General features: G+C 38.3%; 1 protein-coding gene across 1 annotated transcript in view; it reads left to right on the forward strand.

Moving 5' to 3' along the window:
- The window catches only part of atrn (attractin), a 171,314-nt gene that overhangs the window by 29,387 nt on the left and 124,917 nt on the right, over positions 1–17,010 (forward strand). The window contains exons 6-11 of the mRNA XM_015393339.1: positions 3,792–3,960; positions 4,795–4,885; positions 6,343–6,592; positions 8,958–9,141; positions 10,874–11,028; positions 16,070–16,154. Of these exons, the coding sequence (XP_015248825.1) occupies positions 3,792–3,960; positions 4,795–4,885; positions 6,343–6,592; positions 8,958–9,141; positions 10,874–11,028; positions 16,070–16,154 (934 nt within the window). The remainder of the gene's footprint in view (positions 1–3,791; positions 3,961–4,794; positions 4,886–6,342; positions 6,593–8,957; positions 9,142–10,873; positions 11,029–16,069; positions 16,155–17,010) is intronic.

The raw sequence follows: 17,010 nt of genomic DNA on the forward strand, positions 1-17,010 counted from the left end.
CAGCATGGGGGTGAGTAGAAAATGAAGGCTAATTATGTTTTGGGTGTACTATTCCTTTAAGTGTTACGTTTTGCATTTTAGTAACTGAATAAAGTCTGCTGCTCGGAGTATGAAGCAGTTGTGGAGTCAAGGCCGGTTCTGTACAGACCGAGGCTGCAACCTCTGAGAACCAGACTAAGAGCTAGTCTTTAGAATTTTACGAATAAGCTTAAGTTATTAAAAAATTCAAAAATTCTTTAGCTTTAAAAGAATTAATTAGTCAACCAGAAGGCCCTCTTATAATTTTATATGCAAGTTATTCAAATAACCAGACTCTTTAAAATCCACTGCAATAAGAAAATATTTAGTCTAACTTAGCAAAAAGCAACTCAGACGAAGCATTTGAGTGTTTATTGAGTTCTTCATCTTGATTCATTGTTTCTATTATCTGACTAAACTTGGATTTTCCATCAGCTGTTGTTGAATCTTTCTGTGGCCCAAACATCCAGCTGCTGTAAACTGAAGCTCTTTATTTCTCCTTTTATTTTGGTGATATTGTGTCCCTGACTCTGACCGTCTGGCCCTTCCAGCTGCTTTTTTATCTCTTCAACTGCTCTGCTCTCAATGAACACACTACTGCTTAATTTACCTGCACTATTATCTCATTAGCAAAGCTGAGGGAGGTAAGGAACAGACGGCCACTTTCTTTGGCCTTTATTGCCTTTGTCATGGTGTTTTCACAGTGGAATTGCAGACTCTCTCGTTTTACTGCCGCCTTCTGAAAGATTTAATTTTCTACACCAACAAGTGCAAACTTGGACAGATGTGTGTGAATTGAGGCGGGCTTTGACTCCCATCTTTCTGTTGCAGTTACAGCTTTAAGTGTCTGTTGAAAGGACAAGAGAGTACTTTTTTTTAATGCGCTGAAGAGACATTATACTGCTGAGGATTTGCTTTTATATTAATAATATCAGAACAAACCTGTCCTGGATCTATTCTCCTTTTCCATGATTTCTGACAAATGATTTCTTCCTTGTAACCATGTAAACTGTGGTGAAGTGTTATGACTCCATCAGGGACAGGAGATTAATCTCATCAAGATGGAGGGACAGACAGAAGAGGAACCGGACATAAAGGGCCTGATCAGAAACCATGTTTTTATTTCTTTGGTGGAGTTTATTGCTACCAGTCTTTATACCCTTAATTTTCCGCCGATTGTGGTTTATTTTGGCCTCATTGTTCTGGTTCATAAACACAGGAAGGGGCCTGTGAATGTAGCCAACTGTTCGAGTTATTTCACATAAAACAAAAAGGCAACCATAAAAATGCTCCTAAAAGAACATTTCCCTCGATTTATATGAAAATAATAGTTCAAATGTGTGTTAAAGGACATATAAATAAGCTAAATAATTCTGTAACTTCTAACCTGTAAGTGAAAATATCCGTCTCTACAACTTTTCCATTTTTGTCAAAATAATTCCAAGCTGCAAAAATTGAAATATGAGACATTTGTTCTTGTAATGAGTATATTTTCCTTGGTTTTGAGAAGGTAAAACTATTTACCGATGGAATATTTATGAAGTGAATTTCATTCTGTAGTGTTTCAAGCAAAGCACATTTTCTGTAAATGGAATTCGAAGATAAAGAACTGTAGATATTAAACATTAAAAAACTTCTGATCCAAAAAGAATTTATAGAGATTCTTTGCTGTTTTCTCCGATTCTGTTCTTTCAAAAATAAAAATGTAAAAATAATAATAATTTTTTTTTTCAATTTTATAAAACTTTATTTATGCAAACTAAAATAAGCTAATGTTTTTGGGGTTTTTTTCTTTTTTTTTTTACACACATTTAATATTTTCAGATTTTGGTTTTTAAAATGTCCCTTCTTTAAATACATTTTTTACAGATTACATTTTATTTTTCAAATGGCATTCCACAGATCACAATCTCTTCACTTCAAGCCAAAAAAAAAAAAAAAACATTTACTGCCTGACGCAGACATTGACCAATATAATACAATTACAAACATCCCGCTGACCAATAGAAATACATCTTCGCTCCTCACGCCCTGTAAAATGCATTTTTAAAGAAATGCAATTCGAAAATCTTAAACACATACATTTTATAAGATTTAAAAAGTAGAATAATTTTTTTTGGAAATTAAATATGAAAGTATTTGGAAAAAATTAAATCTGAGGAAACAGAAAAGTTACCATAAAAATGTATTTTGATTAAGAAGTTTTTCAAAGTTCAATATAAGGATTGATTTTATTTATTTATTATTTTTTCAAATTTTATTTACAAAACATCACATTTGGTTGCAAAAAAATAACAGGATAAACTTCTCTAAGAAAAAAGATAATTTATGTTTAAAAAAAGAAAAAACTGCATTAACTTGATTCAGGTATATAATGTTTAGTTATCTTATTTTGAAAACATAATGGCATGATATTTACCTGCTCAAATGAAGTTGATAAGATTAGAATCTATTTTTAGATAATCATTTGCTGTTAATTCATCCTTATTATTAATGAGAGCATTACTAAAGGATATGCATCAATATGAACTTGTGGAACCTTAGCTATAAACCGTTAGCCTCCTCAGGATGCACCGATTGATCTGCCCCAATATTCTAGGTGACGTTGATCAGCCGATACTGATATAACTGGTATTGTTTGTTTTTATCCAGTAAACCAGGATGGAAACATTGAAGCTTTAAGTGGACCTTTTAACACCTGACAGCTTCAGTTATACAGTAAAGGCTCTTTAAAGATCACCTATTGGCCGGAAACCTGCATCTTCATCCCTAATTATTATTATTAGTAAGCTTTCTCTGCCCTGACCAAACTGATGACGCTGCTTCACTACTTCAGTTTAACAGCAATCAGTCCGGCTTTACATCAAGTGCTGCAGCTAAAAGTTATTTTAGCAATCAAGCTTTCTATAGATGTTTTAGTTTAGTTTCCACACTTTTATCTTGCATATCTTAAAACTGCTTGTGGCATCCTCATGTCAGCAGATTAAGGCTTCAACGTTTTGCAACAGAAATGAGCTCCTTAACAAAGACAAAGAGGCTGGAACAGTTTAACAGGATTTAAGAAAACTTTATTCCAGATAATTAGCAGAAATTCTTGCATCATTTGAAAAACTGTTTCAGTCCCCTAGTTTATCTCACTTAATGCATCATGCAAATTTAGTGCAAGGCTAAGAAAACCTGGATTTTCAGCATAATGATTTAATCCTGCTCTTCTTCTTCAGCTTTATAAACAGTTGTCAGAGTTGGAGAATTAAGTTGGAGGCGGAAAAAATAAACCTGGTGCTGAGGTTTGACTTGCAGCTGGACAAAGGCCAGAAACATTCATCAGATCTGAAGTGAAATGCTTCAGAACAAAGGATATTAACATGGTATAATGGCCTAGTCAAAGTCCAGGTTAAAATTTAAACAAACATCTTTGACAAACCTTTATAATCCGAATAATCTGAATAAAGTTGACCTGCTTTGCACTAAAGAATGAGCAAAAGTAAATCCATAAAAAAGGATGCTTAACTTTTGTGATTATTTAATAATGCTTTCTTTTGCTTCACAATTTGTCTTTACTTTGTGCCTTTTATTTAAAACATCTTTAAATGCTTTGAGGTTATTGCAAATTATGAAATATGGTGTGAATAATTTTGTTAGCTTCAGCAGTTAAATTCAGGAACATTTCTGGTAGAAGTTCTCCCAATATTGCAAAACAGAACAACCAATCCTCTTCTCCTAAATCGTCCCTCCTATGGAGCCTTTACTCGGTCATTTCCTCCCCTCCTCAGGTCCAGGCTGCTCCGTCTCGGTTCCTGCCAATTCCTCCTTTTGGAGCCGTGAGGAGTACCTTGAAGCCGGGCTGGCCAGAGCGTCCCACAAGGCTGTAGTAGACCAGGGAATCATGTGGGTCATCGGAGGCTATGTCTTTAACACCTCTGACTATCACATGGTCAAAGCGTAAGTTCACCTTTCTGAGGCTGCACACATGCTTGCTGCTCATCATTAGCAGCCCTCCTATGAAAACAATCACCTTAGATTTATAAAGAATTCAGCCCTTTTTTTTTATTTCACTGGTTATTATTAAGCAAGTTAGGAGACTATATAGGAAGAACAACCACATAGTGGGATTTTCAAGATTAAGGTACATGGGTTAACTTTAGGATGTCAGACCATTTAAGAGTGTTCCTTATGATTTCACTTGGGAAAAAAGAAAGGACACTTTAGGCTACTTTCTCTACGTAAGAATGAGCTGAGAAGCTGATGTAAATCCCTTTTACTGGAAAACCCTCAGAGGCTTTCTAGAAATGCTTTAACAACTAAAAGGATCAAATGTTTGGTTAAATGTTCTTTCAGATAAATCAACCTGATATGGTTAAAGCTCTAAAAGCCTGACGGGAAACAACAAAAGGAGGCTCTCATCCAGATTTTTTTTAAACTCCACAAATGATCTCAGTTTGGATATTTTTGATCTATTTCTGCTTCCACCAGGAAGCTGTGGGTTTGGGACGTGGACCACTGAGCCCTCTTGTCTGTATCTAAGTCTGTATCTGTTCCTCTCTGGTTTAAACAATTCGACTCAGATAGCTGCTACTGTACAGATAAACTTCTCCTCCAGGAGTATTGTACAGACTCACATTAATAGATATGCTTTAGACTGTTTTCCACAGTTTGATGATTTTGCTTACGAAACAGCCTGAGGGGAGAAGAGGAACTTTTTTAAGTCATGGAGCTCATCAATGTAAAACATTACAAAATCTGGACTGAGTTCATGTTTCTGTTCCTTTCCTTTAGGTATAACCTGAGCAGGAAGACATGGATGACCCTGGACCCCTCTGTCAACACGGTCACCCCGCGATACGGCCACTCTTTAGCTCTGCATGAGGTACATGAGAGGATGGTTTCTGTGGCTGTCAGTGGGCCTCAAAACGTCAATAAAAATCACTTCCTTCTTGCTGCATCATGCAGGGATTGGTTTTATCAGGCAAATTAGCCTTAAGTTCCTCGGAGGATGGTTTGAAGATGAAGTGAGAAGGGAATCGATGGAAGCTAAATCAAACGGAAGCATTATCCTCCATTCCTTTCTCTATACTTCCTGTTGTACATGTATGCAACTAATGTATAAAACATCCAGTATAGATAAGCTGCTGTGAAGTGAAGCAGAATCTCCAGAACTCCAGAAAACCTATTTGGACCTGCTGATGAAATAATAAATCAGAGAAATGTTGATTTGTAGGAAGCAGCTTGAATATGCACCTTTATGTGAATGCATTTATATTAAGCCGTCGTACTCAAATACACCTGAAAAAAATCTGTCACGGAGAAGCAGGACACACATCAATGCATGCCTATTCCACAAACATGTACTGTAGACATATGAATTCAGTGTTTATATTTTCATTAGGGATAAAACAGATTTCCAAGTTAATTTCTGTTCCCTGTTTCTTCCTAATACTAAACCGTTAAATAATTCATCTGTTTTCTGCCTTAAATTTAAATGTTACACTCTTAGAAGATTTTCTTTTTCTTACTAAAGAATTTTTGGCACTAGTGCCTTTGATTTAAATTATCTCTCAAAACCTCAAAGAAGAGTGGCTATTAATGGTTTAAGTTTAACTCGCCATGTTTTTAAAACCTAAACCTGACAAATTGTGATTGGCAGCTAGCTTAGCTTAGCCTTGTGGAAGCAGGGGACTGAGCAGCAAGACGCTGGTAGTTACACAATATGCTAGCCTGACTGGCAGACTGACTTACACAAAGCTTAATCAGTCTCCTAAAGCTCAAAACCTTCTGGTCTTTATGGATGCCTTTAATTGTTTCATAAAAATGCTCTATATATGGCTAGGATTTTAACAACCGACTGCTTTAATACTGTTGTTATTTTGTTTTCTATTTTGGCAGTATTTATGAGCAAATTTCAAACTTGAACAATAATGAGTATCGTAAGCATTACACACAGTATAAACTGTCTCGTTATTGTAACTTGGAGCTTAATGGTCTCTTGAAATGAAGAGTGAAAGGAAGCCACTATGTGAGCTACAGACTGCTTGCCTACCTTCTTGGCATGCTCTACTGTGAAGGGATGCGCTACATCATCATCCAGAGATGTTGGCTTATAGGCAGTTAATGGCTCATAACAATCTGTTCATGTTAGCTCTAGCTTTAGAAATAATGAAAACCTGGATGTTTTTCCAATTAAATGCCGTAATTAACGACTCCAGACTTTTTAATTTACTCGGCTTGTTTTGTTAAGAATGTTGACCTATATAACAATCTCACTATCTAAATGATTTAACTGATCCATGTTTAATTTGGATGAAACCTTTTTCTGATCTCTTTCAGGGGAAGATCTATATGTATGGAGGAAAAATTGATTCAACTGGAAATGTGTCCAGTCAGCTCTGGGTTTTCCACATCCAGAACCAAACGTGGGTCCTTCTGAACCCCTGGCTCAATGACCAGTATCCTGTGGTGGGACATTCAGCCCACATAGTCCCTCCCATCCGAGACGGGGAAGATCCTGTCATGCTCGTCCTGTTTGGACACTGTCCTCTTTACGGTTACGTCAGCCGTGTGCAAGAATACAACATTGGTGAGCTTATCAGACTGTTAATGCTTTAGTGTTTTTACTTGTCATCTTCCGCCTGGCAGGGACCAAGCCAATGGGACTGCAGTTTCAGCAGAGACTCACAAACTTACCTTGCCTTAGTCATCTCATCCAGCACCTCTGGGCGAAGCCAAGGAATGCCAGGGCCAGCTGGTAGACCTAGTCCCTTTAGTGTGTTCTGGGACTAGAAAAGCAGAATGTTCACCTTTAGGCTTAGCTCTCCATTTACCAGAACAGATCAGAACAGCATACACATTGTGGAGTAAGCGTCACCCATCCTTCTATCATTCTCCAGCTCCATTCAAACGCACTCTTGAACAGGACCCCAGAATACTTGAATTCCTCCACTTGAGATGTGAACTCCCCTCTGACCTGAAGGGGCAAGCCATCCTTTTCCGGTAGAGAACAATGGTCTGGGACTTAAATGAGCTGATTTTCATCCTGCTTGCTTCACAATCAGCTGTGAACCGCTCCATCGCAGGAGGGAGCCAGCAGAACCCACCACCCTCAAAAAGCAAAACAAATTCTGCTGTTGCCAAATCCAGCCCTTGAACCCATAAATCCTGTCCACAAAGGTTATGAACCGGACTGGTGACAGAGGGCATCCCTGCTGCAGTTTAAAATGCATCAGGAAAAGGCCCTAAGACTTAATGTCGCCTGGTCTGCTGGTGCAGAGACTAGATGGCCCTGAATGAAAGGCCACTGACTCCATATTTCCGGTCTTCCCTGCACAGGGCACTTTGAGGGACACAATCAAATGCATTCTCCAGGTCTAAAAACTCCTTGTGGACCAGTATGACAAACTCTCCTTAAGCACCCTGCAGAGGGTGAAGAACTGATCCAATGTTCCAGAACAAAAACCACACTGATCCGCTTGAAGCCAAGATCAGACAATCAGCTGGACTCTCCTCTCCAGCACCCTGGCATAGGCTTTCCTTGGGAGTTTGAGATCGCCTTATATTCAGAACAAACCTTTTTTTCTAAAGGAGCGCCACCTCAGTCTGTTAGACCAGGGGCAGGGTTTCACTATAAACAGTGTTAGTGAGGCAGTTCTGACCCATCCTGAGGCTCCAAGGGAAGGGGGTCAGGCCCTGAGGCCAACCTATAGTAACTCCATGATCTCTTCAAACTCCTCCCAGGCCAGATTTTTTGTTTTGCATCCGCCCCAAATGGTAACACACTTGGCCTCATGGGACCTTTTTGCTGAATTAGAAACCCCACAGTCAAACCCGGCTTGATGGGACTCCTTCAGCTTGATGTCATCCTTTAGTGACTTGCTGCCTTTACAGGCACTGCAGACCTTATAAGCTGTGAGTGGACCCATCGAAATATAGGTAGAGAACAGTGCCCTGAAATCAGAGAAGCTCTTCAAGGGGTTGGGCTTGAATAAATCCATGACTGAGGGCTCCATCAACCTTTCCCAGAAAAAAGTTTTTATCAGCCAACTTCCTTCTCTTTCAGTGTATCCAACTTATCATCAAATGGTGATCTATGAACCCCCAATCTTCATGACATACAGTCAAATGTCAGTCTGAGATGTAATTTTTGTTTTCCCAAGGATGTGATGAAGTCCTCCAGTAGAATGATGAAGCTCCCGAGATGGGCGCTGTCCAGCACCCCCCACCAAGCGTGTTAAGAAGGTGGGGTAGTCTTGGCCATTGGTTGAGACTACAGTCAGAGTTCCATCCCAGGCCTAAAGGTGCAGGGATGCAACCCTCTCATCCAGAGAGGGGAACGCATGAGAGCTGTACTGGTGTGAGACAAACCCACCATAGCCCTTCACACCTTCACGAAAGAGAGTCCAGCTCCCCTTAAGGAGCTGGGTTCCAGAGGCCAGGCTCTGCGTGTAGGTGAGCCCGACTTTTTGTAGCCGATACCACTGAACTTCTCCCACGAGCTCAGCCATCCGCCCAAACGGAGATTCTGCCGGAGGCATGTAAACACCCAACCACATAGCCTCTGGGTTTGTCTGATCAGACTATTGATGCTTTTGTGTTTTTCTTTTTTTGTTAGTTTTTCTTTTTTTAAGTTTGAGAAATTTCAATGTAACATAGGACTAAAGAGTTCAGATTTATTCAGTCTCTTGTTGACAGTAAACTTGTCAGAGATCTCAATGTGTCTCAACAGCTTTTCTCACTGAAAAAATTAAATGGGGGAACCGTAGGCTCTAGCTGTTTGCCTGTAAAACACTTTTCAAACTAAGCTGAAGTCTTCTATCTAAACTAAAAACCCTGACGCGTCTACTGTCTTTTCTTTTTCTCTATATATGCCTGTGGGATCTCATTACATTTCTACTACATAAAGCCTTTAACCGTCAGTGTCTCACCGACTGTGTTCTGTGACCTTCCAGTCAAAAACAAGTGGAGCTTCTTGAGTACAGAAGGCGCTTTGGTCCAAGGAGGCTACGGCCACAGCAGTGTTTTTGACCCCAGCACCAGAGCCATCTACATCCACGGGGGCTACAAGGCCTTCAGTGCAAACAAGTATGGCCTGGCAGGAGACCTGTACAAGTTTGATGTGGACAAAAGGAAATGGTGAGATTTTCTTTAGCTACCTTTTTAATCACAAAAGTTTTTAAGTAGATCAGTTTGAAAGTCTCCTTTTTTTTTAATGTAATTTTATATGCAGGGTCCAAAGTTAACTTTTTGACTCAGTGGCCAAGTGGACCGGAAAATAAAATTATTCACCCGCCAAGCATATTTTTACTGGCCAGAAAAAAAAAAATAATTAGCTATCATATATTTTTAAGGAGCATTTTATTTCACTGAGGCATTATTTTAAAAGCAAACGATTTACAGAAAAAGGTAATGTAGTTTTATTTTAAAAAAGTGGTATTTTAGAGTTTCATTCAATGCAAAATACAAAATAATTTTTAAATTTTTTTTATGAAAGTGTCCATAAATTAAACCACTGGAAAAACTTCTATTTTCATTTGTTATTTTTTATTTCTTCCAGTTGCATGGGCAATGCAAAAAAATATATTTTTATCTTTGTGTTGCTATAGCTATCAGTGCACTCACAGTGGCTGTAGCATGGGTTGTTTGGATTGAGCCTGAGACACGGACATCCAGGGTTTATGGCATTTACTGTGTTTGTGTTCATGGATGCTCTCCAGTTTCATAGATTGACAGCCAATAAAAATTAAATGGTGTCTATTCTCTTCTGTGTATTTGCAGCACACTGAGCAGATTAGCAGCATTTTCATGAATAACAACACAACAGAATGGTGACCCCTAAAAATACAGAATCACCAAATTATTTCACTCTATTTATAAATATAAAGTAAGAGTTTATATGTTTAAATAAATAGTTTTTTTAATTTAATTATAGAATTCATAATTTTAAAATAAATATCTTTTAATATCGGTGGTTTATTTTGGTGGAATGGCCATGCCCAATATTTGGTTTTAAAGCTGATATCTGTCGGTACCGACAACTCGGTGATGATGCTCTGCATCCCTGGTACAGTTATGGGCAGCTGCTTTATATTTAAACTTTTTCAAGACAAGTTTCAATAAACAGTTCAATGTCTAGATGTGCAAGGCTGACAATTGATGTTATAGATGATGAGGCCGGAAACTATGGAGGAAATTTTGTGTCATTATTATTTCAAGCAAAGAGCACATTTTGTAAATTCATATAAAAAAAAAAAAAAAAGAAATGAAACTGAAAAAAATAGTTCTGAATAACTGCTTTCTGATTTATTTTTCAAATTTTATATATATAATTTTTAATATATATATATATATATATATATATATATATATATATATATATGTATGAATGCATGAATGAATGAATGAATGAATGAATGACTTCTGTACTGGCTGTTACAGATGGCACTGATGTCTATCCAGACCAATAGCAATGCATCTAATTACTATTTAAACTTTTTTTGATGTGATTTTTTTCAAAGATTGCATCTTTTTCAAATTTCCATTTAAAACCTCTTGTTTGCTTGTAACTACAATGAAGCCAATTTCACCCCATAGAAACAATTTTTTTTTTTTAATGGGTAAAAAAAACAAATATCTTTAAAATATTTTCTCCTCTGATGCTCCTCTGTGTTTATCCATCATATACTTTCTCAATAAACTGTATTTGTGGTTGTAACATAAATCAAAGTTTTCAGGAGGTTTAAATCCCTTTGCAGGCTGCTGTTCTTATTCCTAGTGTATGATTTTTTTTAGCTTTGGATCTTCCGATTATAAACCCCTCAGCTGGGGTGAGAGCAGAGGTGTAACCTTTGTCTGTTTGGTCGTGCAGGACCGTTTTGAGAGACAGTGGCTTCTTCCGTTACCTTCACACGGCGGTTATAGTGAGCGGCACCATGTTGGTGTTTGGAGGAAACACGCACAACGACACATCCATGAGCCACGGTGCCAAGTGCTTCTCCGCTGATTTCCTGGCCTACAGTTTGGGTAAGTAACGCCCACACAGATGTTTACACTTTAATCACTATATGTGCAGCATTATGTTGATGGTCATCTTTCTAATATCATCACCAGAATCAATGTAATCTTTATAGAACAGATCCTCTCATGCAGATAACTCTCTACTAGGCCTTTTAGATTTGCTAAATTTTTCTGTAATTCCCACTATTGATGTACCTTAAATAATCTCCAATAATCCTAAAATGAACCTAGGATAAAGAAGAAATATCTTCCTTTGTTTCTACTGTTTGAAAGCTTCTCTGATACATTCATCAAACCACCAATAAGCTTCTAATCTGCTGTAAAAACCTTTCTCCTGGAGCATTTTAGGATAGTCCATGCATGTAGCTGCATGTTTCAGGGAAGCTGGTCTGTTTTTCTGAGCAGACGGTTCAGCAGCCTGTCAGTCTATGTTCATGTTCTATCTGCTCACTGCAGACTAGAGGCGGGAATCTTCAGTTAGCTCACGATTCAATTCAATTAGCATTCAAAAGGAAGAACACCCATATGCATAACTACATCCCCAGGCTAGAGATGTTCAACAAACAAAGATTAAATGCTTTAAATGAAAGATTAATAAATGACAGAATATCTTAAGGGGTTCCGCTCCTTTAGGGAGGAATGACCTCCTCCACAGATTGACTTCTAGATCTCTCACTTCACATGTTAATAACAATTCATTTTGCTGAGCTGCTGTTTTTCTGCTTTCTTTTTTATTAAGCCCATTCATTTTCAAAGCTGTCGGGCTTGATCTGGCTGCCCTGCATTGGTGCATCCAAACTCTCACTGCCACACATCACAGTGATCAATCTTCTTGTTTTGCTGCTTTTAGACTTTTTTCTTTGCAATATTTGACTGAAAAAAAAACCTAAAGTTGGGCTTTAAATGACCAATTAGATGTTGTAGTTTTATGTTTAATTCAAATCAAAATCAATCAAATCAGAATGTTCCATGTCTGCATCTAGATTTATTATAAATAGATTTAACCCTTAAGGTCACAGGTGTAGAAGTAATTGTGATTGTGGAAAAAATCCCCAGAATAGTTCAGATTCCTGCAAAATCCATCATTATAATGGGAGCTGGTTCACGAATGGACTAATATAGGGACTATAAGGGTCTCAGTGGGGAGAGCAGTGGTCCCATAGCTGGAGGATTGTGGCTTTGGTTCCTGGTTCCCTTTCACATGTTGATGTCTCCATGGCGTTTGACCTAAGTTTCCGACCTACCAAAGTATGAGTGTGTGCTCCATTAAAGCCTGGTTTATTCTTGACTCTTGCGGACTCCCATCACTCGTCGTCAGAACGACGTCCAAACCTCCTGATCTTCCGCACTGCTTACCTAGAAAAATCTGTAACCACAAAGACAGCTGCGCACTGAATAACATAAGGGTTTCTGAGGGGGATTTAAAGGTAGTAACTTAAACACACTCAAGTAAGGCCATTGAAAGGGAAAAAAAAGCTAACACACAGAATTTGACTTGGTAGTAAACTGTTTGTCACAACTTTAATATATTTTATATTAATTCTGCATTTTAACTTTTTGATTTAGTTTAACATATCAGTACCCTTACTTAGTACAATTGGTTGCAGTTCTAATTTGCACATTAAAAGAATAATGATAAGAATAAAATAATTTAAAATATTGTCCAAAATGTTTTTTGTTTGGGCTGTTTATTTGAACACTGATTAAGCTTGCATCTGTGATACTGTAAAACAAAAATGTTCAAAGTTTTATGATTTTAATGATAAGATTAAAATTCTTTTAATAATCTGTCATTTTTTTTATCCTCTTTGTATCCAAAATAATAATGAGAATTGAATATTTTGAGTATCAATATCAAGTTTGACATTTCAGTACCGTGACAAACCTAGTTTAACTACAAAATCAGTATGAAAATGCCAAATATTTATGACCTGACCTGAGCTGATGGAACCAATTGCTTCTGCAGGCTCATCTGCTCTGCGCTGTGTTGGAACTGCTTGATATGTTAAAACTAGCGAGGGAGCTTGCGCCTCGCCATGGGAAAATTTGCATATTTTAAAACTTTGATTACCTGGCATTTTAAGACTGCTTTAAACAGCTCATGGATAATAATCCCCAAAAACTGTAAAAGTGACCCTAAACAGTGCTCAGTGATTAATTCACACCGAGCATCCATCATTCACCAGCAGCAGATTAGATTTATGTTTTCAGTTGCTACACAGAGAAGTGCAAGTCCAGCCTCGGTTTTAGCTACGAGCACATTACTGTCATCACACCTCAGCGGTAAACCAGTTTAATCTGCAATACAGGAAGCAGACATTTTAAACACCAACTTCACCTCTTAGAGCTGAGTTTTTCTGGAACCTGAATACTGCTGCCGGTTATAGCTCCGTCTAAAATCAGGAAGATGTTCCAAAACATGCTAACAGACTAAAAAAAAAACAACGGGCCAACATCATTTAGGTAGCAGCGTCAGAAGTATTTTGGTTGGCGAGGATAACTGAGGCGATGATCCCTCCTCCTCCTCCTGCTTTAGTTCTTTCCTAAATGTTAAAGGATGAAGAAAAAAATATCAGCTGCAGATATAATGATCATTCTTCCCTTAAAAATAAAACCAGCTCAAATTATAGTTTGGATTAAAATAAAAATAAATCTGATGCAGCTGCTATGAAAACAGATTTATTTATTTTTCATGGTAAAAACTATCAGTGTGATTAAACTTTTGGGAGTGAGGGCTGATCCGGTCAAACCGGTTCCACTCAAACCAATGGGGAATCAGAAACCCAACTTTAAAATCATATAATGTTTAAAAATAAGCTTTATTCCTTTATTTACTATATTAAAGCCCCAGAGGTTGGTGCCTGCCCTGATGGGGGTTAGAGGCAGGAACCATGGGGACGTTCTCATTAACCTATCAGTCTAGAAACATTGTTATAGATGGCGTTGGCCTCGTTCTGCCATGCTGTCATAAATGGCTCATTAATTGGAGACTGGAATCTCTTGGGAAGTGGGGCAGATTTCCCACCAGGCTTCATGATGGCCTCAGGAACTTCTGTCATTAGAAAGTTAACTGACAACCAGTAAAGTTGGAGGAAAAGTTTTTAGGTGACTTCTCCTCTACTCCATGTAGATTAATCATAATGTGGCACAGCTGCATCATAAAATACTGACTCCTGTGACGGGTTGAACATCTTCCTAACCTCTAGTTTTCCCCATCATCATCCATCCTCTCTGATTTTTACAAGATGAATCTAAGCTGACAGTATAATCCACCAAACCCCAGCCAGCTGCAAGGCTGTTGGCAGCAGCACCTTTGGTAATTGTTGGCTAATTACATTTAAAATGGACCAAGCCTTCTCTTAACAAGCTCAACTCAATTAAAGAGCAGATTTCTTAGGCTGCCTGGTGTCATGGCATTGTCTGCTGCTGTTGTCATGAATCCCTGATCTGAGGGACTTTACACTGTCCCACCTGCGATACCACGTTATCACAGCAGATGGCACTGACTCTACATGTAGGCAGGCCTTTCTCTGGGAGACTGAAGACTTCCTCTGTTTTTCACAGCAGGTGTGTGTGCTTTCCAGCCTGGCTTGCAGTGAGCGTGTGAACCAGAGCTGTACCTACTGCTGCTGTGGTGATTCTCCTAATAAACCCAAATATCTATTTAAGTCAGAGCTGTCTATGTATGAGAGTTCTGACAGCTCCATTGACGACAATGGAGAACTGTTCAAAGAGCACAGAGCTTAAACAGTGGAAAGAAAGTTAGCTGCTCACTTTAGCATTCCCATAGACATCAGCAAATGATGCTAAACAACAGAAAAATATAGAAAAGATCTCGATTATCACATGATGCTTTCTGATTCTACCTAGTGTTGAATAATATTTAAAAAAATGTTTGAGTTGGATAAAACAGTTTATTTGTTATATGCACACTCAAACAATGTACAATGTGGTTATTTTACATTAGCAAGTTTTATCGGAATTACAGAGTATTTCTTCACTGAAAGAAGAGCAAAACAGAGCTCTGGAGGCTTTTTTCAGAGGTTTGGGCAAGAGTAGCCTGGCTTGTGGTTGTGTTTTCGTTGTCGCTCTGTTAGTACGTCATATGCTTTGTTGATCTGATTGGTTTATTTGGCCCGTCTATCACCAACATAGGCCAATCAGTTAACCAGTATTTTCGCCCCTTCCAAAAATTAACGGAAGGTTTCCAGATGGATATGCGGAGCAAATCCATCTGGCGGAGTCAGGTTACTCTGTCTGTCCGTCTTGTACAGGATAGCTTTAAAAGTTACAAATGCATTTTAATGATTTTTTATTTTCATTTTTTTTTTTTTTTTACCAAAGGTGCATCTCAGTCCAAGGAACAATTCATTAAATGTTGGTGATGATCCAGATCACCCTTTGGATCCAGGAAGTTGTTGAAAGATCCTGTGAATACAGGTTTTAGCTTAAGGTGGAAGTCCCAAAATGTCGGGGGCAAATGAGCTTCTGGACAGAGGTCTGGGCTCTCTGATTGCTTTTCTAGTTTTTAAATGTTGCTGTCAGATTTGATGTTGGGCCTTCATTTAAACTTGGAGTAGTTGAGCTTTTCATGATGGAATCAGCTGATACAGGCTTATCTAAACATACTGAACTNCTTTTCATGATGGAATCAGCTGATACAGGCTTATCTAAACATACTGAACTCAGACTCAAGCTTGAGCTGGAGGAGTTTCCTTGTTTCACATATATGCCTTTAAAGATCTTCCACTCACACAAATTAAAGCATTTTCGATGAAATCTGAATTTTTATTATTTTAACCTGAACACATCTCTTCATATTTTGCAGATTCTCTCTACCTCCCGTTAACCTTGTTGTGTAGTTTCCCTCTTAGTGTCTCAGACAGGTTGTCCTTTTAGTTTGACTGACTCCAGCAGAAGACTTGTTAAAGGTCTCTCTAACCACCCGAGGCGCGTCTGCATCAGATTTTACTGCTGTAAAATGTGTGTGATTGAATGTGTGAGAGTGGGCCATCACTCTGACGTCTCCTTCATCTTCTCGCTGCAGCGTGTGACGAATGGACAGTGATGCCTCGACCAGACCTCCACCATGATGTCAACCGCTTTGGACACTCTGCTGTCATCAGCGACAGGTAGAAAAACCTTCCTTAAGGAGGAAGTAGGACAGTTTATTATTTCAAAAACAATAAAAAAATATATTATTTAAAGATCCTGACATGCTTTAAAATCAGTACACTTACCTGTTCATTCATCCAGATTGTCAGACTTCTTTTGACAGCAGAGTTGCAACCCACAAAGTGCAGCAGCTCACCTGCAGCGGGAAGCTTTAAACTTTGTTGAAAGGACAATTAGGAGTGTTATTTGAAAATATATAACAAACTATTTTAAGCCTACAGGGAAACAGTCCCTGTATGGGGTAGATGTATAGAAAAAAAATATGCCACTTGCAAGCTGAAAACTAACCCTACAACATCAATAGTTTAGCTTTAAATGATCTGCAAAGCTTCTGTATCTGTTACAGCAGAGTAGCAAAGCTCCCAGAAGACATGAGCTAAAGCTATCAGTTTAGATATTAGCTTCAAGGACACATAAAGCTCAGTGCCGGTGAACTGTGGGTCTAAGCTTTTTAAGATGAGTTTCCTTTGGGAAACCTTATCTGACAGCTATTTAATAGAACAGGACCCAAACAAACCAGTGTGGCTCTTGTTACTCCATGGTTTAGGGGTTAAACCAGACTGAAGCTGACAATTAGAGCAGATAAAACACAGGAACCTGTAGCCACTACCCTGCTGCTGTAGTTGATCTATAAAGAACAAACTCTTCATAATTACCTGCAAGAGAGAATTTGTACCAAGCTGCTTCTGAAAACATTTACATAGTCCAGATCCTCCTTTCTACTGTAAAGTGAAGGTTTCTAAACTTTGCACCCTCTGCCCCACAGAAATGAACCAGAATGAACTCAAAGTATTGGTTGAAATACTAATTTTT

The sequence above is a fragment of the Cyprinodon variegatus genome, unplaced genomic scaffold (genome assembly GCF_000732505.1).
Source record: "Cyprinodon variegatus isolate N-32 unplaced genomic scaffold, C_variegatus-1.0 Scaffold637, whole genome shotgun sequence".
NCBI lineage: Eukaryota > Metazoa > Chordata > Actinopteri > Cyprinodontiformes > Cyprinodontidae > Cyprinodon > Cyprinodon variegatus.